This window comes from Sceloporus occidentalis, unplaced genomic scaffold, assembly GCF_023333645.1.
Source record: "Sceloporus occidentalis isolate IW3139 unplaced genomic scaffold, rSceOcc1.0.p SCAF_5, whole genome shotgun sequence".
In the NCBI taxonomy this organism is placed as follows: domain Eukaryota; kingdom Metazoa; phylum Chordata; class Lepidosauria; order Squamata; family Phrynosomatidae; genus Sceloporus; species Sceloporus occidentalis.
The window spans coordinates 165,081,491-165,106,058 of NW_028316985.1; the positions used below are offsets into that span (position 1 = coordinate 165,081,491).

The 24,568-nt window shown below is 41.3% G+C and overlaps 1 protein-coding gene across 2 annotated transcripts in view; it reads left to right on the top strand.

Annotated features, from left to right (window-relative positions):
* The window catches only part of UBE2D3 (ubiquitin conjugating enzyme E2 D3), a 29,530-nt gene extending 7,973 nt beyond the window's left edge, over positions 1-21,557 (top strand). Inside the window, exons 3-9 of one of the 2 annotated variants that reach the window (XM_089526053.1) lie at positions 13,758-13,821; positions 13,934-13,965; positions 16,162-16,239; positions 16,566-16,671; positions 17,822-17,915; positions 18,361-18,410; positions 20,242-21,557. In XM_089526053.1, coding sequence (XP_089382179.1) covers positions 13,758-13,821; positions 13,934-13,965; positions 16,162-16,239; positions 16,566-16,671; positions 17,822-17,915; positions 18,361-18,409 — 423 coding nt within the window. In that variant the 3' untranslated portion in view covers position 18,410; positions 20,242-21,557. The remainder of the gene's footprint in view (positions 1-13,757; positions 13,822-13,933; positions 13,966-16,161; positions 16,240-16,565; positions 16,672-17,821; positions 17,916-18,360; positions 18,411-20,241) is intronic. The other variant, XM_089526052.1, reaches the window with a different exon arrangement.
* The last annotated feature ends 3,011 nt before the right edge of the window (positions 21,558-24,568 follow it).

Consider the following 24,568-nt stretch of genomic DNA (forward strand, 5'->3'; position numbering starts at 1 on the left):
TCTCCTTAGCTGTGGTATCATTGAAAAATCAGGGATAGCGATACTAACCAGTACAGTCTCTAGGATCCATCTATTTAGCTCCATGATGTCCAACTCACTGACAGAGTTTCAGACGGGAGTTTCCCCCCCAGCCTGATTTGGAGTTACTTGGGTTTGACCCTGCAATGATTTGCTTGTAAGGCATGTACTCTACCAGTATATTTTGCCTGACTGCAAGTTTGTATTTGTTTATTTAAATAAAGATATGCTAGAAGCCTCACAGGTTTGAAAACAGAAGAACACAAATGGGAAGAATCTTAGTGATGCTGTACAGTAATAGCAACAATTATTGATCGTAAATTGAGAGCTGTTAAGTTTTATGTTTTTGGTTAAGTTTTAAAACTTTAATCTTTTCCTCTCCTTCATTATACTCTTAAAACTTTTCTGCCTTGTCTGAATGCAATATGACTTGGTTGGACTGGTTAACCAATGACAGTTTACAAGTCTAGTACAAACAGATTAGTATGGGTTTGGAATGCATAGTGTGGATGAATCTAACGAAGAAAATTGCCTCTGAGCTTAGAGCTTCAGTTGTAAAATTACAGTCGTGCCTCCTAATGTATGGATCTAGGATCCGCGACCTTGAATATGCACGGAGGGGTGACCTTCATTGTTTCCAATAGGGCGAGCACCTACAGGGTGCACCCTGTGCGCACTTGAGGGCACGCACTCCATGCAAGCCTATGGGTTGGATACGCGAGAGCCTCTGTTCTTGTGGGGGGTGGGTCCAGAACAGATCCCTGTAAAAACAGGGCCAACTGTACATGCCGTTTAATAATAACAGTTGAGTCTTGTAAGCTTTTCATATGACACTGATAGTGAATTCATATTTACAATTTAAAGTCAGGTGTAGTCTACCTAAGCTGGCATGGCAAATTCTTAATGGTTTTAGGAGTTGTAATCCAGTACACATGGAGGCCAACCAAGCTTGCCTACTCCTGCCCCAGATGTTTGCCACTGCTGTGTTATGGGGAAAAATAGTCTACACATTTTGTTTTGCCTAGCACAAAAAATTTTCATCAGTTACCAAGAATGGAGGAAGGGTGTATATTCTAGGGTTCAAAAAACATTGCAGAAATAACCCAGTTTGAGACTGCTTTAACTGCCCTGGCTCAATCCTTGTGAATTCTGGTAACTGTAGTTTCATGAGACATTATCCTTCTCTGACAGAGGCACGTTCTCGATGGGCCCTATGGGGCACCGTCATTACACGTGAGGGGCAGCACTTCCTGACACGCCTTGCCCCTCGCACATAATGAGGGTGTCAAAATGGCAGCGCCCTATACAGATGGGTGCCGCCATTTTGATGTGACAGACGCCTAGCGTCCGCACGTCTCAGTGCTCTTGTGTTGGCGCCTTGTGACGTCACAACGGCACTGCAAGATGAAGCTGCTTTTTGCGGCTTCTTTTTGCTGCGTGGAGGAGCCACGCGGTTTGTCTGCTGCGGCTCCTTTGTGCAGCAAACAAAGGCGCCGGCAGACCGCCTTTTTGGGCGGTCTGTAAAGTGCCATAGTACTGGTTCCACAATAAACTGCAATATCTAGGATTCGCAAGCACTGAGCCAGGGTAGTTAAAGTGGTCTCAAACTGGATTTTTTCAGAAGTGTGTTTTGGGCTGTGTTTTCTACCAAAAGTTCTTGGGAGAAGAGCTTGAGTATAGCAGCACCATGCTACACATACTCTATGTAATTGGAGTACACCTTTGTACTGAGTAATTTGGATGAGAGGGGGGAAATGCACTAGAGTAATTTGATACTCCTGATCATTGGAGAATTGACATACCTAACTCCTTAGAATTTTGGCTTTCTGATGCAAGGATGTCAGAATGATCATGCTTTAAGGGTACTTTCACCCTTACTGAAACTTTAGTGAAACAGTTTTTGATAATGTTAATTGAAATGCATAAGCCTTCCTAGTTTTTCAAATAACATTTTTCCTTCGAAAAGTGTTAGCAGAGAATTGCACCTAATTCAAGGGTATAAAGTGAACCTGTTTCCATTTGTCAAGTTCGAGCCAGTAACACATTAGAATACTTCTTTATAAAATTATTCTGCCTGTGCTCCATGCTATCCCAGTACCATATTCTCTACTTTAGGTAGGTTACAAATGCCTTTCACAGTCATATACATTGATTCAGCTGCTGCATGGGTGGACATATGGATTGAAAGACTCATTTCAGTACTGTCAGTAGAAAATGGTAGAATGTGTTCTCTTCTGCCTCTCCCAATATAGGGGAGCCATCTACATGAAAAGAGTGAGACAATATGGATACTGCCATATGTCATGTTATGCAATGTACTCAAATTACCCTGTTCTTCCTTGATGTACCAGTTTCTTCCACCACAGCTTCTTCCATGTTGTACTGCTTCCTGCAGTATTCTGCCCATATCTATTCAGGGGAGGGAGGATGGCCCTAGAACTTGAGAACCATCAAGTTGAAGGATAGAGTACAACTTTTGAGTTGGCTTAAAGCAACAATTGTTGTGGCTGCAAAGGATAATGGAGTTAGTAAATATTTTGATAAAGTGACATCTAGTGAAACTAGCTTTAACAGTGTTGATCATTTAGTGTTGACATTTTACATTTTTCTGGCACTTTTTCTGGCACTTCATCAGTTCCTACATAGTTTATTAGTAATGTATCTTAAAGAACACGTTACTCTTATTTTGGAATAAAGCTATAAGACCAGTGTTGATCATTGGAGGTAAGGTCACAAATACTAAACCTATGCCAACTTTTGAGGTTCCAGGCAGAACCATCTGGTGAGTCTAAACTGACATTGTGAGCTGCTTGGATAAATAGCAGACTAGTTTCCTAATAAAACATTTGTCTTGACCAGTCATCATAACATATTGAAGTAAAAGATCTCTCTGCCAAACTGTCATCTTGGAGTGTAATTTTAAAAAGCAAACTTTATAACTTGGGCCACTGTTTGTATAGTTAGTCACTACTGTTTCTTAACAAAATGTTCTTCCGATGTTTTTCATTTGTCTAAAAAGTGATATTGTGCTTTGGAAGAACATATCAAGGAGATTATGTGATCCCATTGTTGGTGAAATATAGTGCTTGCTGTTTAGCACTTTAAAATAGAGGCATTGGAGTGGGGTATATATATTTCCCCCCGTGTGCAGTTCACCAGCATTTTTACTTAAAAGCATCTCTGTTAACAGAACTGCAAATGCTACCATCAAAATATAGTCTAAGTCTATAGACTTAATATAATTAATGGTTTTGCATTGTATAATGCTCATATATTCTCCTCCACTTCCTCATTGTTAATTGCTACTTGGAAACTTAGTTAATGCAGATTCATCAAAGTCTAGTTATCCCTGCTCTTAACTTGCCTTACAATGCAAAAGGATCCATGTTGGTTTGTGTGGACTGAACGATCTCGGATCATCTTGGTCTTTTAGGAAGAGTCATTGCTTTGTTCTAGTTCCTTTATACATGGCTTTCAGATAATATCAGAGATCACTTACTACTTTTCTAGTGTTGATTTTGGGGTTAGTGCTCCAGTCTCCACTTGTGTGCAGTGGTAATTTTTATGATCAGTGTATTTCTGTGAAGCTCTCTTCATGGCCATCTGTGTACTTGGATTTGGAGAATCAGTGCAGAAGATGACATGATATAGAAGGGCATCAAAAGTTAAAAGGCTTGAGAAGCCATTACAGAATGGTAAATCTTGAAGAGATTAGAGAGGAACATTTTGGAAGAACTTAATTATGTTGTTCTCAGACTTCTGTATTTTGGAAGGTACTCTTCCCTTCCTCCACAAATTCAAATACACACTTTCTGGCATGAAAACTACTTGGCGGGGAGTTAGTTGCAACAACATGTGGGCAGGAATTGATGGTAACTATTTCAAAAATTGTAGAAATTTATACACACACACGTGTTATATTAGTGGTCTATAGGCCACATTCTGGTTTAAGTGTTCATTGTTGTCTCAGCACTGTGGTACTACTGTTAGCCTGATTCACATGGGGGAATCGGTGCTAAATTGATTCCAAGTGTCTAGGATTGATACAGTAGCAATAGGATGTGCCTTCTACAGCTCTTGAGGCAGAATGGAGCCAGTTATTCACAAAGAATAGGAGGAACAAGGCAGAAGCATGTCAACCAGCTGAGCTACACTTCAATTAGATTTTGGTCTGAACTATAGTGCTGTATCAGTGAATAAAAGTACAGTAGGCCTTTGGTATCCACTTGGATTTGGTTCCAGGACCTCCTGTGGATAACGCAGTCCATTCATGCTATAGTCCCATTAAATACAGTGGCATAGTGAAACAGTATCCCTCATATGAAATGGAAAAATCAAGAGTTTTTTTAATTTTATATATTTCTAAAATATTTTCTAACCGTGGATATGGATGGCCAACTGTATAAGCTCCTACAAAGTGAGTCAAACAGTCATGTGCAAATGGAAAACTTATGAGATTAAAATGCATGTTATTAATAGCATTAGGAATATAAGACCACTGCTATGTACATCTTTATCATTGTGGAGAGGAGTGAGTATTGACCCTCTCAAATGCTTGTTTGGAGGCAGCCATGGGATTAAAGCTATGCAGTGTAGCAGTAGATTGCAACTAGTTTTATATGTGCCACCAACAGAACATGGAAGAAGGCTAGCTGGGATGCAGGGTTTTACAATATTTTCACTTACTAACAGACTTATTGTATGTGATGTTTGTGTTTACTTCCAGGAATACTGAATTTTTTTCTTCGTTTAACGTTTACCTTAAATGATAATTAATCATCGTAGGATTCAGGCTCTTTTTCAGTAATTAGTTGGGCATATGATGAATCAAAAGTTGACAACCACTGCTGTAAAGAGTACAAACGGAAAGTATGCTTGTTTGCTTGCTAGGTACAGTAGTAGTTGTTTCTCTAAATAGGCAAGTACTAAACTGAAGACTTTATTTATGCTATTGATTGTATCTTGCCTTTTCTCCAGCCCAAGAACACAAAACACCTTGCAAATATTTGGGGAAAAAGTACAAGAATTGAAACTTAATTCTTGGTAGAAAGGAACTTTATTTTTGTTGCTGAAATTGTATTTTTGGTATACATTAAGTACAGTGGACCCTTGTTATACGCTGGGGTTTGGTTCCAAGATCCCCCGTGGATAACAAAATCTGTGGATGCTCAAGTCCCATTAAATACAATGACATAGCAAAATGGAAAATCAAGGTTTGATATTTGCAATTTATACTTTTTTTTTAACATTTTCAAACTGTGGATGCTTGAATCTGTGTATAAAAATCTGTATAAGAAGGGCCAACTGTATTGGCCACTGCTTAATTGATGTTTGAATCATATGTGGTAAAATGGTATCAAGAAATAGGTTCAGATTGAGAGGATGACTTCTCATGGCTTTCAGACATTAAAGTGGAACTGTTTTACATTGCTCAGTAACTTAAACAGCAATACATACAATATACAGTCGGCCTTCCTTATACGTGGATTTGCCATACGCGGATTTGAGCATACGCGCATGGCAAACCCGGAAGTTGTCCCCAATGGTGGCACGCGTGCACGCCCGCCACCATTGAGGACAAAAAGTCCCTCCCTCCCTCCCTGCTTACCTGCTCAGTTGCTGCGCCGCTGCCTCCCGGCATCCTCGCCACCTCCTCCTTTGCTGCCGCGAGAAAGGCTGGGTGGTGCTTTTGGAGGCCAACAGGCCTCCAGGCTGCACCCGACCCTTCTGCAGTGGTGGTCGCGAGGAGGATGAGGCCAAGCTTCCTCCTCCACGCCACCACCGTGGAAGGGCCAGGTGCAGTCTAGAGGCCTCTTGGCCTCCAAGAGCACCACTCGGCCATTCCCGCGGTGGTGGAGGAGGCGGCAGCGAGGAGGCCAAGCCTCGTTCTCGCCGCCGCCTCTGCGGGAAAGGCTGGGTGCTGCTCTTGGAGGCCAAGAGGCCTCCAGGCTGCACCCGGCTCTTTCGCGGTGGTGGTGGCGGCATGGAGGAGGACAAGGCCAAGCTTCGTCCTCCTCACCGCCACCACTGCTGCTGCCACTGCGAAAGGGTCGGGTGCAGCCTGGAGGCCATCTGGCCTCCAACAGCACCACCTGGTCGTTTTGTGGAGGCGGTGGCGAGGAGGACGAGGCTTTGCCTCCTGGCATCCTCGCTGCCTCTGCCCCTGCGAAAAGGCCTTGTCCTCCTTGCCGCTGCTGCCGCCACTGGAGAAGAGCCGGGTGGAGGCCTGGAGGTTTCTTGGCCTCCAAGAGCACCACCCTGCCTTTTCGCAGTGGCGGAGGCCGAGGAAGTGAGGAGGCCGGGAGGCCAAGCCTCGTTCTCCTTGCCGCCCCTGCGAAATGGCCAGATGCTGCTCTTGGAGGCCCTTTCGCAGTGGCGGAGGCAACAGCATGGATGAGGAAGCTTGGCCTCGTCCTCCTCGCCACCGCCGCTGCAGAAGGGCCGGGAGCAGCCTGGAGGCCACTTGGCATTCAAGAGCACCTCCTGGCCTTTCCCGTGGTGGTGGTGGAGGAGGAGGTGGCAAGGATGCCGGGAGGCGGTGGCACGGCGGCCGAGCAGGTAAGCAGGGAGGGGAAGAGCAGGGGTAGGCAACCTTTTTGAGCTGGGGGCTGGGTTGCTGTCCCTCAGACAACTGGGGGGCCGAAGCCAAAAAATAAATAATTAAATAATTTTTAAAGAAAATTAAATAAATAAACCGGGACAAATGTAGGACAAAATTTTCAAATGGAGGGCACTTTTAAATAAAAAATGGAGGACACGCGAAAAAATTTGCTGATTTTTATAAAAAGTTAAGATAAATGCATGTTTCTGAGGCTTCTATAGACAATTGCCCCACCATGCCCCTTGTGCAAGACGCCAAAGGCCCCAGCGGCAATCAGCGGCAGGACCGGGCTGGGGCCGGTCCCAAGGCCTCGCCGGGCCGCAGGTTGCCTACCCCTGGGGAAGAGGGAGGGAGGGACTTTTGTCCCCAGTGGCGGCACACGTGCATGTGGGACAATGGGACTTGAGCATACGTGGATTTTGGCATACGCGGGGGGATCTGGAATGGATCCCCTGAGTATACCAAGGGCCGACTGTATACAGATTAATATATTAAATCTTAAAGATCATTTAATAAAGTTGTATGCTGATAAGAATTTTTAATTTCATTAAAATTTACAAATGTATTACTTTTTTCATCACAAGAAAAAGTAATAAAGCCCATTTCTGCTTTTAATTGGTAAAGTTTAACTGCTGAGTAAATTGAAATATAAAAGAACCAAATACCATGACTGAGATCCAAATGTCACTGGTTCTGCATGTTGCAGGTGCTTTTGACTAATAAACAACCACTCTTCTGCCCCCCCCCCCCCCATCCCTACATGGATTGATAGAAAACTGGCTGTGGAACCTGACAGAAGAAAGCATCCTGCACAGACAATTCAGAATGGCCAAAGTATGATCCTCCCAAGTCCAGCATCTGTTACCATTTTGACTATGCTGGCTGTGGCTGATGGGAGCTGCAGTTCAGCAGTATCTGAAGACCCACACTTTGCCATTCTCAAGTTGAGATGTGGGTGGGTTGATGATTAGTGGACCAGGAAAAAGAACAGGAAAAGTGGTTATAGACCTGGCCTGAAATAGTTGGTATCTCCCAGTCCTTTTGCAGCTAGACATTACTTTTACTCAGAAATCAACTTATGCATCAACCTTTCTGACCTTCATATGCTCATACTGTGGAATAAATCTCAGCAGTTGTCTTGTTTATTGCTTTGTTAGCCACAGGAGAGAAAAATTAGAGGTTTGTGCATCTATTCTAATGAATTCCTAACTCTGTAACTTTTAGTCACCACATGCTGCCACACTAAAAAACCTGGTTTCATGGCACTTTTCACATTCCCAATGCACATGCCCTGGAATTATGTTTAAAATGGTACTAATTGAGCAATAAAACATTTACTCTCAAAAGGTATACATCAAGTTGTTTTGCCCATATGAATAACTGCTGCAGTGAATAACTGTCACTATTCAAATAATTTTACAAAGCCGTAATTTCTCTCAGATGCAAGAGACTAATATAAATTCTATAATCTACACTTAGGCAATAGCAATTTTAAGCTATCATACATGCACAAAATTCAGAACAGGCTTTCAAGATCTTCAGTTCTCTTCATCAGACAAGATGTAACTGAAACGGTGAGAGTGGGCAAAACATAACGAGTGAAAACTGAATTGGAACTGAACTCATGAGTTCTGTATGGTCAGAATTTATAAATGGAGGAAGAGTCACAGACATAAATGGGTTTAACCCTAGTATACAGAGGGGAATTACAGCCTGTCAGATATTGTAACTCAATATTCTTCAATATTGGCTGTGCTGTCTGAGGCTGCCGGGAGTGGCAGTTCATTAACATCTGGAGTCAAATGAGTTCCACTTTTCCTCTGATAGACATCACACAAGTTTTGAGTTCTTTGTGGATCACTCAAGTGGGTTATGTGGGATGTGCAATTCTTCTCTCAGAACCTTCTAGAGGAGGGGTGGGGAAGCTATGGCCCTGTAGGTTCTAATGAATTACCATTATCATCATGCCTCACCACCAGCCAAGCTGAAGGAAGTTTTAGCCAGGCTCATGAAGGCTTGGTTGTAGCACCTACCCTTATGGTGACACTAGGTTCCCCAGCCTGTTCTAGAACTGTGCAATATGCATTTTGACAGTAGCCCCTCCCATCCTTTGTGCACATGACTAACACAATTACTAACTAAACTCCCAGTTCTTTTTCAGCCAGCATAACAGCGGCAGTGATAGGAACTGTTCTTAAGTGTTTTCTTCTTTCACAATTATTGATATTTAGTTAAGGACTTAACCTTACTTCCCACACCTTCTGCATTTGGCTTCAGTATTTCAGCTTCTTGTTTACTTGGTTATCTAACTGAGGACCTCCTTCATAGCTTTGTGAATTGGGAGCTGAACAGACAGGCCAAAATAAAGCTGCTTTGAGTCACTTTGGAAGTGTGCTGTTTAAATGATGCAAGCACCCTAAGAGGCCAAAAGCCGTGCCAAAGCCATGCTCCAGTCCTAAGGACTGGAGCACAGCTTTGGTGCAGGTTCTGGCCTCTTAAGATGCGTGTGTCATTTAAATAACATGCATCCAAAGTGACCCAAAGCAGCTTTATTTTGGCCTGTCTGTTTTGGCTTTGGTGTTTTTGATTCTGCTCTGTCATTGGATAACCTTGCCCTTAGGGTTTTATGGCCTCTCCTGGTTCCTTGCATTTCTTGTGAGGGTAAGATACTGAAGTACGGAATTCTAAGTGCCTTTTGTGCCTGGCAGCTGGGCACAATGTAGGGACATGTATGCATTGTCAGGTGTTCACCTCTCAGGCTTGCTGAAATTGCTCATCCCAACTTAAGCCTTTCCTGTTGGAGAATAACTAGAAAAAAGCAGGCCATATGGTTTGTATTAGGCCTTGGTTGGAGTTTCTTCCTCTTGCCCTTCCACAACTCCCAGTTTGCATGTTGGTACTCACCACTTTGGACAGCTTTCTAAATGACTTTGTTGGAACTGATGGTCTGAGAGGTCTCAGGAGACCATAGAATGCCTTGTTACTGAATCAGCCACTGGACCCCAAGCACCTTCCAGCCTGGGCAGATTCTTCAGTAATGAGGCAGGCCGCAGCAGCCTTTGTACAGAAAACAAAGGAAGACAAAGGCAATCAATGCCAGTGCCTCTTACCAGCACTCCCAGGCTTTGCTACCACGTCACCTTGAGGTCAGACAGTCAGAGCTCTTGGTTTCACATCCTGTGTTCAGGCATATGCAGAGCACAACCCCTTTGCCTGCCTTCATACTTCTTCTTCCATCTTCTGGGAAATCCTGGTCAACTTTATCATCCATTCCATTGACCTCCCAAAAAGTAAAAGGGTCTTTATAACATGTTAGAGACAGGCTTTGACTAGCTTTTTTGTCACCCTTACAGTTGATGCCACCCAATCAAAGTCATCACAGAAACTCTACTCTGCACAAGCAGATAGAGAGATTGGGGAGCTTTATGCAATGGTTTTAATCTATGGATGCCTTTTCATTTTGCATTACCAACTACAAGGCTTGCATGGGGGCCTATCAGCAGTTCATTTGGGGGAAATGTTGCTAACCCTCGACAAACTCCCTAGAGATGATTGGAGAATGGCTTCGATCCTGCAGACAGAGGTGCAGAGGCTGGCAGCTCAACAGATCAGCACACTACACTGCCAACTGTAGTGGTAGAGCTTTGGTCAGTGCCATTGCTCTGTTTTGCACACTTGGCTCCATTCTGGCCTCTCACACCAGGTCAGAACTACCATAGAAGAGCTTCCCTTTGAATGAGAGAGGATTATTCAGTGCCAACACAGATCACAAGCTAGAACACACAAAATGTGCTTCACTTCACTTAAGTTTGGTCTCCATACCCAGTCTCAGATGTCCGGTTCTCAGTTCTCTAAATAGCTGTATATCCCAGGAAAAAATAATCAACAAAGCTCTGCTCCACTTCCAGCTTTTTCTACAAAGAAGAGCTCTTCTGCTGACAGGTACAGGTCCAAACACCAGGAGCGGAGCAAATGGTGCCATTGACTCTTCTGTGAATGACCACCTTCCTGTCATCTTTCCTTTTTTTCATAAAAGGCTCCAGAATGCCTGGGCCTCTAGCACCTTGAACATGTGGGTCCTTGACATCATGAATAGGGGATATGCGATAGAATTTTGGGGAGCACCCCCTGGGTTTTTCCCACTACCCCCCTCACCTGTGCTCAACAAGGAAGTTAAGTCCCTATTTTTCAAAGGACCCGTAAAGCCTGTCACTATCTCATCTGCATCAGGGATTCCCCCCCCCCCCCCCAGTTACTTCATTGTGTCAAAGAAGGACCAGGAGAGGGGGCAGACTGTGTTCCATTCTGGATTTTTACAGCATCAATTTTAACATATACATCAGACATTTCAGAATGGTTTCTTTAAGTTCAATCTTTCCCTAACCACAGAAGGAAAACAGGTTTAAGACTCCCTACCTAAAGGATGTGTATTTTGACATTGCAATCAGATTGTCCCACAGAATACTTCTCTAGATCATGGTAGGGAGACAGGTCTATCACTTTTGCATCCTCCCCTTTGACCTTTGCACGCCCCCATGTGTGTTCATAGAATGTATGGTAGTGTTGGTGGCCATATAGGATGGGGGACACCTGGCTTAAGGAGACAACATGTGAAAGGGATCTAGGAGTCCAAGTAGACCACAAGTTGAACATGAGTCAACAGTGTGATGCGGCAGCTAACAAGACCAATGCGATTTTAGGCTGCATCAATAGAAGTATAGTGTCTAGATCAAGGGAAGTAACAGTGCCACTATATTCTGCTCTGGTCAGGCCCCATCTGGAATATTGTGTCCAGTTCTGGGCACCACAATTCAAAAAGGACATTGAGAAACTGGAGCGTGTCCAAAGGAGGGCGACTAAAATGGTGAAGGGTCTGGAAACCTTGCCCTATGAGGAACACCTTAGGGAGCTGGGGATGTTTAGCCTGGAGAAAAGAAGGTTAAGAGGTGATATGATAGCTCTGTTTAAATATTTGAAGGGATGTCATATTGAGGAGGGAGCAAGCTTGTTTTCTGCTGCTCCAGAGACTAGGACCCAGAGCAATGGATGCAAGCTGCAGGAAAAGAGATTCCACCTCAACATTAGGAGGAACTTCCTGACAGTAAGGGCTGTTCGACAGTGGAACACACTTCCTCGGAGTGTAGTGGAGTCTCCCTCCTTGGAGGTCTTCAAACGGAGGCTGGATGGCCATCTGTCAGGGATGCTTTGATTTGGATTTCCTGCATGGCAGGGGGTTGGACTGGATGACCCTTGTGGTCTCTTCCAGCTCTGTGATTCTATGATTTGGCTTGGTCAGCAAGGTACCATTCTTTTTCCATACATAGACAGATGGCTTCTTGTTGTGCATTCTTGCACATGTCGTCTTGCCAATATTCACCATTTTTGGGCTTGTTGGGTCTTATCGTGAACTACGAGAAATCCCTTCTAGAGTTATCCCAAAGAATGTGCTTCATAGGAATTCTCTTGGATGCCTGCATCCCAGTCTCCTTTCTGCTATATGACAGGGAACCTCATGTTCCAGAAGCTCCACCCTTTACTGCCGTCTCAGAGACCGTGTCAGGGATGTTCATGTGTTCTTATTGCTTATGGTTTCTATGACTTTTATAACACTTTCCCCAAGACTCAGAAAGTGATATCTGCAAGCTTGGTACCTGTTGTCCTTTGACTACCCTCATCCACTCTACCCACAAGAGATTCACAATTCTGAGGCGTGTTCATTGTTCTTTGTGATTGTGGGTGTACTCCTGGAATGTTCAGGATGGTAGGCCATTCCTATTGCAGTAGCCTACAGTAGTGATCACTACAGACGCTTCTCTCAAAGAGTGTGTGTGGGGGATCTCAATCAGCAGGTTGTTGGTGAGGGGCCACTGGTCACCTGAAGAAGGCATTCTCCACATTAGTGATTATTAAGGTCTTTTGGGATGTTAAACAGTCCCTATGAGGCAAGTTGGTTCAGGTGCTCTTGGACAATACCATGATGATATTCTGCCTTAAACAAACAAAGGAGAAATGAAGTCAGATGCTGTGCTTAGACTTACACAGCTGCAAGACAAAGTTGGGCAGGCCCCACGGAATATGTCTTGCAGTTTTGTGTACAGATACTTTGGTTTCCAGTTACAAACTGCTCTTACCTTTCTAAAAACAGTGTATGGCTGTGGGTCTGGATAACTGATGGTTGTCCCCCCCTCCCCCCAATATATAGTTCACAGTGAAAGTTTTATCTGTAGCTAAGACTTGAATTCTACTGTTATGCCATTTCTTTGAGCTGTTGTGCTGCACAATTGTTGTTGTTAGTATCCTGCTCTTTCCCCAGAACTGGGACTCAGAGTGGCTCACAATAATTCTATAAAGGTATCCAGTTTTTTCCAGGTTTCATGGGATATTTTCACAAATAGATTTTACTCTAAAAGATCAGGAAGTTATCAATTAGGAAAATGGAGACTATCAAGGTGGCCAGCATCCTTGCAAAAGAGAGGCAGTTCATAGTTTTCTTCCAAAAACAGAGACTTGCCTTCGACAGGTTCTATTGGTGTTACATAGTACTGTATGTATAGCTCTAAAGTATAAATTAACATTTGAGGATTGTAGCTACACACAAAAAACACTAAAATGTTTAGCAAATGGTATTTATTTTGCTAACATGAATGGAAGTCAAAAGTAACATCTGAGAATCTGTGCCATACTGGCCTGCTTATACTTGGTAAACAATGCTGTATAACCATGAACTAATATCAAGGCGCCATTCTTCCTGAACTTCATTGTAGGTTTGATGAATATTTATATTTAAGATAAGCATCATTAGGTGTCTGTCATCATTGAAGCCTGTCAATGACATTTGGAGCTGATAAATGAAAATATCAACTTACCTACAATTTAGCAATACTTTCTGCATATTGTACACCCAGCATAAATACAAGTGTCTACAACTTTTGAACCCTGACCTCATTAATTCAGTAAGGGACAGTGTAGTGTGTGTGTGTGTGCGTGTGCGCGCGCATACATAAACAATCACCCTTTGGGCATAGAATTACATTTGAAATAGCTTTGCTAATTTTTCTATCAAATGTCTTTGTTTACATTTTGATGGGTCTAGGGACAAAAATATGACATAATCTAAAATAATATTTTTTTTGTTTAGGAACTTAGTGACTTGGCTCGTGACCCACCAGCCCAGTGTTCTGCAGGCCCAGTTGGAGATGACAGTAAGTAATGAACAAGGAACTTTAGACCTACTAAACCATTGTAACCTATTCAAGTATCTCCAAGGGGAAACCATGTAAATACTGAATCTTCTTTTTTCTTCTCTCCCACCAGTGTTTCATTGGCAAGCCACAATTATGGGTCCTGTAAGTATTGCAACTTGATAAATATTAAAGCATTAGGAATTTGTCTTTAAGGGTATTTTTTCTCAATCAAGTGTCTGGAATAGAACGGTTATAGTATGGAACTTTGTTTAAAGTATTTTCTGTACCTCTTTATCATCAGTCACTTTACTCATTAAAGGTCCTGATCTGTGTTTCTCATTCTGGAAAGCTAAAACATAAACCAAATGTCATCAGTTTCTAATTACCTGTTCTGAAATTAGAAAATCCTGGTACACATTGGCTTTCTCTAAGCTTGCATTTATAGCTGTGTGATTATTTCTCTTGAAATGTTTCTGTATGGCTCTTGATCAAGATTGCTGAGTGGTTTGTACTACCGTATTTTCCAGTGTACAAGCCGACCGGGCCTATAAAACGACCCCCAACTTTTAAAATTAAAATATAGAGTTTGGCATATACCATATAAGACGACCCCCTCTTCATTTAAAAAACGGCTATGTGCGCCAGTTCCCCAGGCCTCTGCTGAGACCTGCAAAGCCTGCCTCGCATGCAGGCAGCACCCTGGCCTACTAAATGGCCGAGTTAAGGGGGCCTGGCGCCCACACGCAGCAGCTTCCAGGGACCTCCAGAGGACTTTGGAAGCTGGTGCATGCGCACACAGCCTGCTGCCAGGCGCGCACTGACTTCCAGGGTCCTCTGGAGGCCTGGATGCCAGCAGCAGGCTGTGTGCGTCAGCTTCAAGGGACCAGGGAGGCCTGGAAGGTAAGAGGGGGCCGGTGGCGAACGCACCGGGCCACGAGGCTCTCTAGCGGCCTCTGTGGCTGGGCTTAACCCGGCGTATAAGTCGACCCAGACTTTTAACACAATTTTTGAGCGTTAAAAAGTTGTCTTATATGCCGGAAAATACAGTAGTCTTTCTCAAACCTTGGTTTCCAAGTGTTTTTGGTTTCAACTTTCAGAAGCTGTAGCAGTTTAGCCATGCTTAGGTATTCAGGGAGCTGAGGTCCAAAACCATGAAGGATGAGGGTTAGAAAACCACTATTTGAAATGATGAGATAATATAGTAAAGTTCATTTCAGTGGGTGTACATATAGTTATTTGTAAAATGCCTATGAGAATAAGATGATTTCATCTGGCATCTGAAATAAAACAATGTTGGTGCTACACAAGCCCTTCTAGGGAAAATGTTCCATAAATAGTTCCATGTCAATTGTTTTGCAATGTTTTTAGAGACTTCCAGGAAATGTTTTTGGTATGCCATATGTAATCCCCACTAAACTTATGAAACAAAGTATTGTGCCACTTAGGGCAAAACAGACTGCAGAAATAACCCAGCTTGAGACCTCTTTAACTCAGTGCTAGGGAATTGTAGTTTGTTGTGACACCAGAGCTCTCTAACAGAGAAGGCTCAATGTTTCACAAAACTACAGTTCCCAGAATTCCCTGGCATTGAGCCAGGGCAGTTCAAGTGGTCACAAGATGGATTATTTCTGCAGTTTGTTTTGGCCCACGCTTAAACAGCTTGTTGCAGATTCTTTTTCTTATAGGCCCAGTACATACCTTCCCGAAAGGGCGGGCTGGAGGCAGCCGGTTTTCCTCTGGAGGGATGTCTCAGCAGCCAAACTGCATGGCGTCTCTCTGCCCCAAAAAGAACCCAGAAAAACCTTGGGACACTGTGCGGACGTCACAAGTGCGCCACTGGCGCACTCGTGATGTAAGTGACATGCAGTGATGTCTATACACTACGTGTCACGTCACAATGGCGGCCCCTGTATGAACGGGAGGCCGCCATTACGCTGCTGCCGTAGCGTCCTAGGGTTAGGGACTGTGTGTTGGTGCGCAGTCCCTAATCCTAGTATCGCCGCCTGAATGCCACTTCTTGGTGGTATGTACCAGGTCTATGTTAGCTTACATTTAGGCTTCAGTAAGAACTTAGTCTTGCTACAATTGGCCCTCCTTATCCAGGGATTTTTTATCCATGGATTCAAGCATCTATTGCTTGAAAATATTCCAAAAAGTATAAATTCCAAAGAGCAAAGCTTGGTTTTCCATTTTATATAAGGGATAATATTTTACATTGTATTTAATTGGACTTGTTTATCCCTGGATTTTGGTATCCATGGAAGGTCCTGGTAGGACCCACTATATACCTATTCTGAGCTCTATTGATCCTGTTACAACTCCTGATTTATTTTACTCTGAATTTTCATTGTCTGACAGAATGACAGTCCATATCAAGGTGGTGTTTTCTTCCTGACAATTCATTTTCCTACAGACTACCCTTTCAAGCCACCCAAGGCAAGTATGGTTTGTAAGAAATAATATTTAAACATAGTAAATGGTAGGTTTCCATAAATGTGCCTCTCACATTTACAGATAATATTGAATATATGCATTCATTTCAGATATACATTGTATGTGTAGTGTATGCATAACATGTACCTGTGCTCCACACAGCTGAAGCTAATCTTAGAAACATAAAAGCTTAATCCTAGAAACAATGAAGTACAGTTCAGTTTGCAAACTGTCAGTGGCATTGTCTGTATTCTGAACACTTTGACAAGCACCTTTAATCAGATCAGAGGTTCACATTTGCTAACTGGAGACTGATATATCTGTTTCAGGTTGCATTTACAACAAGAATTTATCATCCAAATATTAACAGTAATGGCAGCATTTGCCTCGACATTCTAAGGTCACAGTGGTCTCCTGCTTTAACTATTTCTAAAGGTAAGCAGAGAATTTGGGTTTGTTTCATAGGTACCTTACTTCTCCGGTCTCCCATTATAGAAAACAACCTGAATTCTTATAGACTCTCTCCTCTTCCCCTTCATCTCCCTAGTGTGGTATTTGTATGTTACTTGGACTTCATTTTACCATTCTGATAATGACTACTCAAATTTGCACCAAGATTTATGCCCTTTTAGTGCCCTGTGAATATACACCAACACACTTTTGCTGGATTCCTCAGCTGTGCAGCAGGAGTTATGACCTTGAGCTCATCTGTTGTGCAGTGGGTGATGACCTCTCCACCCACCAAGCCAAAAATGACAGACAGCTGTGTCTGTGTGATTGCATGTTGTCCACCCCAGAAACAACACCTTTACAACTTCAGAAGCACAACTACCTGTGCAACTGTAGTCTGGCCATGCTTTATATGTAAATGTACATCCTTATTTATATGTTGGCTTGTTACAAACATTGGAGGAAAACCTAGTTTAATGTGTACATATTTCTCAGTGTGCTAAACTGTTAAGATTTTAATTTAATGATGCTGGAGTTGAAGGGCGCTTGGCTGTGAATCTGAAAACTACAACATTTAAGCATTTGCTAACATATCAATATCAAATCTTAGGAAAGTCTTTTATATGATTTTATATTCTATTGATAGCTTCTTGTGGAATCAACAGACTATCCTTCCTGTTTAAGCCATCAACAGTGCTCTGATTAAGAAGCACCTCCACAGAGAATTATAACCTGACAAAGTGTAGCAGGCTTTATACCTGATCTTCAGTTGATCACATGTACACTTTACTGTGTGTTCAGCATCTTGTAACATGTTTGATACACTAAAAGGAAGGAATGGAAACAGTCTGGCTATTAAAACTGATACCCTTAGAAAAAGTATTCACAGTAATTGAAAATGTAGAATGTCATTAGTGTTTAGTGATCACCAGCAAAGGAAAGGTCCATTAAAAGAAAGTGGCTTTAGTTTTATTTCACTTAAGCTGTTTATCCAACTTACTGCAAACCCTTTTGCAAGAAAATACATGGGCTTTATCTGCATATAAGCATAGAAATAGGTAATTAACCTGCTTTCTGATTAATTGTTCACAGTACTTTCTCAGATGTTACTGTAAATGCTGTTGTCTTGTTACAGTTCTCTTATCCATTTGTTCACTGCTATGTGACCCAAATCCAGATGATCCCCTAGTGCCAGAGATTGCACGTATCTATAAAACAGACAGAGACAAGTAAGTATAGTTCCCTTGGAAAGATATATTTAGTGGAAAGATGTGGTTAGAGAACAGTTGAGTCATTTTTGCTCTTTCTGATCTGAGTAAAATGTTCAGTTTTCATATGCAGAAGATTTCAGGAGAATGCTAGTATGGAAATTAGAATTCAACACTGACCAAATTGTGTTAAGTTTCTCTTCTGTTATTATGGAACAGTTTAAAAACAATTGTCCAACACTAGATGTGAATTTTGGAGAAGGAGATACTCAAGCTATTGACTGTTCTCATGCCTTAATTAGTGCCTTTTGTTTTAGATATACAGTATATGTAGTTACATCAGAATCACCCACTAGTTTTAGAACTGCTTTCTGCCTCAGGTTTCCAATTAAATCTTGCCCACCCAGGTAGACTTAAGAGGGATCTATTGGCTTGTCTTTGATACTAAATATACTTATCCAATTAGGTACAATAGGTTAGCAAGAGAGTGGACAGAGAAATACGCTATGCTGTAGGGTAAGACTGTCTGCACTTCATGGTGCATTAATGATGTTGATACTTCAGCACTTGAGTGCAGCATGCTTTAAGGCACTGTATTAACTAACAAAAGTATGTACCAGTTATGGAAATACAAAGTTTAACTGCTTGATCTGTATTCAGTGTGAGAAACCCAATTTTGCATGGCAAAACAAGCATAGCCAACTATAAGAAGATTTTTCTAGATATTTCTTGGTTCTTGATTTGTCCATCTGGTAAGTATTGACAAGACTTCAAAGAAGATGGCTTTAGACATAAATTCAATGCAGATTGTTGAGCAGGTGAAAATCAGAGTTCATGAAGTACAGATATTTACTAGGCATGTATAGATAAACACTAACATAATAACTGTGCATGTCGAAACAGCACTGATTTGATTTCAGTGAAGTGCTATGTCATTCTCTTGACCCCTGGTTTGGTTTTTTTTGGAGGGGGGAAGGGGTAGAGATGGAGAGAGAGATGCTCTTTAATTAGAGTTTAAAGGACTTGTTTATGCTGTTTAGAAAGGTTTGTAGTTTTGCATTACCTGCCATAATATTGTAACTGGTTATCTATCTGCACTTGCACTTGAACAGGTGCTTTCTATTATGGAGTTTATCACACGGGAGGAATTTATCTTCATTTCGAATGAAAAGAAAGTGGTCCAGAAAGCATTCACGTGAATTCACTAGTTCAGCGAATTTACGTGAATTCAAATTGCATTCAAACTGACTTCCCATTGCCCGAAAATAGCTTGCCATTGTCTGAAATTGCATGTGATCACCTCTTGCGCAATAATGTGAAACCTCATGATTGCGTTCGGACTGACTTCCCATTGCCCGAAATTGCGTGTGGTCTATCACGCAGTAACATTAAACCACATGATTGCGTTCAGATTGCCATTGGATTATACTTCCAATTTGCCTTGTCTGATAAACTCCTATGTCACACGGTATGCTAGACTTGGCAGAGGAGACCCATGGATTGGTGCCAGTTCCTAGCCATTTGCTGCCAGTCCTTGGCAAGTTTCTGTGAAAGAGTAGTTGTAGTCAATTCGTACAAATACGGTACCAGTCCCTAGAATCATGGGGAACATCAAACACTATAACATGTGGTTTACCTACAGTCCTCTACATAGCTAATTCAGTGGTCAAGAACCCTGTGAACAGTAATAGTGTATTGAGGTGGGGATATTTCAAGAATGTTGGCTTGCTTCTCTTCTCTTCCCCACAACCTGCTATCATCGTTGTTTATATAAAACATTTTTGATGTCACTTAGAGTTTCCTGTTTGTGCCATGTGTGTTGCTTTGGAACTGATAAGGAAAACTGAAGTGTAGGGATGTATGCCAGGAAGTCAAGTCTGCCATTTCTGAATAAACTAGTTTGCTTTGTTTGGAAGTAGAAACTAACAAAATTCTACATAAATGAAAACAGTACATAAAACATTCTAGGTTGTACAGAGGTGGCAACTGTACTGTTCTCTGATGTTGTCCAGCATTTTCCAGCATTCCTTACCACTGGCTATACTGGCTAGGCATTATGAGAGTTACATTGGAGGGCTACACAATTCCCACCCTGATACAGTATATCAGGTAAACTCCGTTCTTGTTGGCAACAGCTTCTTTTTACTATGCATGTAATTTTCTCCCTGTTGTATCTGAATGTGGTTCAGAAACTTAGTTTTCCAGATTTCAATGAATATGTGTATTTCTTGCTAACACTACAGTAAATGAGCATGTTTATGGGAAGCTTAAAGTGACTTTAAACGTGTGGAAGTTCCTTGATAATTTTTTATTTGTTGATTTTGCTTAACATGTTTTCCTTTTTCAGGTACAACAGAATATCCCGGGAATGGACTCAGAAGTATGCCATGTGATGCTACCTTAAAATCAGAATAACCTGCATTATAGCTGGAATAAACTTTAAATTACTGTTCCTTTTTGATTTTCTTATCCGGCTGCTCCCCTATCAGACCTCATCTTTTTTTTTTTTTTAATTTACCTCTATCCATTCATGCACATGCTCATCTGAGAAGACTTTAGCTCTTCCAGCTTTGGAGAATAACTGCTTTTTAGAATCTGTAAAGTAGTTATACAAGAACAGTTGCCCAAGATTCACAATTCTTTAAATGGAGCATGTGTGTTGTGGCCAATGTCTTCACTCTAACTTGGTTATGAGATTGAAATCATTCCTCACTGCTCTAACAATTCTACTGAAGATATCACCTAAAGGGAGGGGAGATGGATGTTCAGATTGCTCACATCACAGGAAATAACATTGCTGTAGCATCATCCATCTTGTTTTAAAACCTTCCAGTGTTAGAGACTGAGGTTTTATGACATACTTGTGCTCATAACTGATATGGCTGGAGAATTGGTACAGAACCTGTAGCGTCAGCAGAACAGAACACGTGATGTATCTTATGCATGTCAATAAAGGAATGACCAGTTCTTGTTCTACAGAGAGTGGAATTTGGAAGTCAAACATCCCTTGTATTCCAGAATAGGGTCTCAGAACATTTTTGTAACTCTCATTTAAATTTTGTTAGGATGCTTGGAGCTATTAGTTAATCTATCTTCCACAACCTTTAAATATAGCACTGAATAAATGATGCAAGTTGTCAATGGATGAGTGATCAACTAATAGCTCTTCTAGTAATTGATTTTATTTTCTTCAATAAAGTTACATAAACCAATGAGTTAGCTGCCTGGATTAATCAATATGGGAAACAAAATCTTTTGTAAAAGCAAAGGTGGTTTTTTGTATATACTTGTTGGGATTTGCCTCATTGTTTGGCATCAAATAATGATGTGAAGTTAGTAGAGTGAACTTTTGCCATGTTCAGTTATCAAACTTGGTCTGTGTTCAGGTTGACACATTGATCAACCTTGGAGTATGCAGAACTAATAAGCTAATCTAGTAATGTAGACTTTAGTGTGCTACACAAGGTACTGGGAGCCAAGAGTTCAAGTATGAACTTGGAACCCAGCTGATATATGTACTGGTGTGTTTTGGAGACCTTTCCAGATGCACCAGCTTGTTGACTGAGAAGCTTTTCTTCACCTTGTACACTTAACAGCTGAAAGAACTTTATGTGGGAGTAATGAGGCAAAACTGAAAAATAAAGTACTGTTTTGATGTGGGAATTGTCATGAGGTTGTGTTGAAGTGACTTTTCTATGTGGGATACTTGCTGTCCATCAAAGGACTATCATGCTGCCACTTAGATTAATGAACATCTTTGTTGCAGTGGTCACTCTCATTTTTTGGTGGTTAAAATGAATGAATAAAGCATTGCTACTGGTTTTTTGTTTTGTTTTGAGAAGCACTTTTTGTGCCACTCATTTTATTTTCTTGGTCTTGTTGATAATGCAGTATCTTTTATCTTTCTCCTCTTCCTGAATCTCATGGTTTGTCTCCATCCTTGTTGTCGATATAGCACAGCATTTTCTAGTCTTGTACTATCAGTTTGTGCTTCTGTGAATTCTAGCTCCACGTCTGGCACTGCTTATAGTTCTGTGCATCCTGATTCTTTGTCTCCACATTATTGTGGAAACCTAGATGTAAAATAAATGTTCAACTGTAACTTTTATAAAAGTGGAACATGTAGTTTGACCATGGTTTGTTTCAACTTTAAGACATGGTAAAAATCCACCTTCTAGGAGCATTCAGTTGCCTGTTCAAGATATTTTGTTTGCTGCTGGGCATGTTTTGCCTTGGAAACCCAAGTATTCAGGTCTTTCTTTCTTTTTGCTGGCAATAAAAGCATCCTTAGAGGGAAGAAGATTGATTATTTGGGTGCAGCTTCTCTGTTTCTGCAATATGGCAGTTGCCTAGCACAGATATGTATGGCACTGATATCTTGAAATACTGCTGAATAATAACCAATTGGAATGATTCAGCTCAAACTAAACATTGTTACTCCAATTGAACATGGAGTGCCTATTCTTCTGTTGAGAAGAATGGGGCTTGAAAATACTAACTTGGTTGCTTATTTTATTGTAGCTGTAAACCTAGCTGGAGGTAAATTCCATTGGAATCTCCCTTATTTACCCTAAAATATTTCACCCCACTGTTCAGCCAAAAATGTTCCCAGAGCACCTTATAGATCTGAGAAAAAGAAGACAGCCACTGCCTCAGGCTTACAACTGAGGTATTTGAAACGGGGATGTAAGGTTGAGGACATGGTTGTATAAAAATGTGTGTGGTGCTTATCTTCTCACCTAAAAGACATTTTTCATGGTTAAGTGCTGCTACTTTTATATTTTTGAATTGTATTACATACAAGAGACTCATACGTAAATTGGCAATCACAAAATTTTATGTAAAAAAAGTCACATGACCAACCTCCAGTTTTGTAAAACTTGTTACTATACTTTTAACTTGACTAAAAATTTTAATGCTGTTGGCACCATATAATAATGTCTGCCATGTTGGGCAAACCTGCATAAACCTTGGTTATGTGTTTGCATAACTAAGGGGTCTTAAGATTTTTAGAAACATGGGAGATGAACTTCAACCATTATCCTAACTGAATAGAACTTTTTAAACTGTTCTTTAGCTTTCATTGATCTTATACAGTATAACCAGTTTGCATTAGCTCACAGAGCTTGAAAGTATGGTAAATGAAGCTAAGATTTTGAATAAACAGGCTGGATATAGTCAACATACCAGTTAGTTGGTATAGGAAAGTAGCCAACCCCAGTCTCAGTTCATAAAGTGCAGTTTCATGTTGCAGTTGATTTCATGATGAAAGCAAGAATTAAGATACATGCACATGCCTACCTCCAAAACAACCTTGGATGAAGCTGTTATGCCTTTAATATCCCAAGTAAATGGCTATGCTTTATAAAGGTTATATTCATTAAAGAACACTTTCAGATGTTCTCTGACTCTGTTCCAGCACATTTACTAGGTTCAAATAGTCCACTGTTGCTGGCTTTACTACATCTAGGAGGAGGTATTACTTGTTACTATACTGAAGGGGGACTTCCTTTTGTCTTTCTGTCAGTCAGATGTGTTGAAAAATAAAATTTATGGTGTTCTCAACCTATATTCTGAACACTTTGCTACTTTAAAGCTGTTTGTTTTGGAATAGTTTCATTACCTTATTTACCAGTAACTTTTTAGAGAATAGGAATAACCTGGCTGCTTTTGATTACAAATGATACATGAACGTGTAATGTAATGATTGCATTGCTACATGTGCTTTCCATTACTGTCTACTTTTAAAAAATTATAGCAGAACAAAATATCTTCCCCAAGATGATTCCTCTTCTTTCAGTGGCTGTTTGCTGCTGTGGCTTTCATAGCCGTAATAAACAGAATAATGATTCATATTTAACAGATTTAAGTAGCAGAGTACAGTATCACTTCCCAGTACAGTGAGGTTACGAAATAGTTGGATATATCCATACGTTGTTTTAGAAAACACCATCTCAAAATTGTCATGAAGGGAGGCTTAGTATCATTCCACCTAATGGAGCAGTGGTTCTCAACCTTCCTAATGCCGTGATCCTTTAATACAGTTCCTCATGTTGTGGTGACCCAAACCCATGAAATTATTTTTGCTGCTATTTCATAACTGTAAATAGGTGTTTTCCAATGGCCTTAGGCGACCCCCATGAAAGGGTCATTCAACCCCTAAAGGGGTCCCGACCCACAGGTTGGGAACCACTGTAATGGAGCATCTTATTTGCAAGTAACTGTATAAAGGGGCACCAAAAAAGCAATTGCCATTGTCAGTATAGTGTGGTGTGGTTCGTTTTACCATCTCATTCTCCAGTATGTGGAAGCCACTTTTAGGTTCATTAATAGTAGCAACTGCTGCATTTGTGTTTAGCTGAGCAATGTTGGTAAAGTGTTAGGGTGGGGGTGGGGGGAGAGACAAGCTCCATGTGCTGTTAGATAACTTCATCAAAAACAGCTGTCTGTTGTGAATATCCAGGGCCAAGGCTAGAGCCCTTTTAACCTGTTCAGTAATCTGGTGCTGATGAAAAGGTCTCAATCTCCATTGTCAGAACAAAATAAATTGTAATATTGAGCTTTGCACTTTTGCATACCACAGGAATAGAACTTGCAGACCACAGTTTAAGAACCTCTGATCTTATTATCATTCTACCTGATGGACCATTTTATTTTCAAGCAACACTTTATAC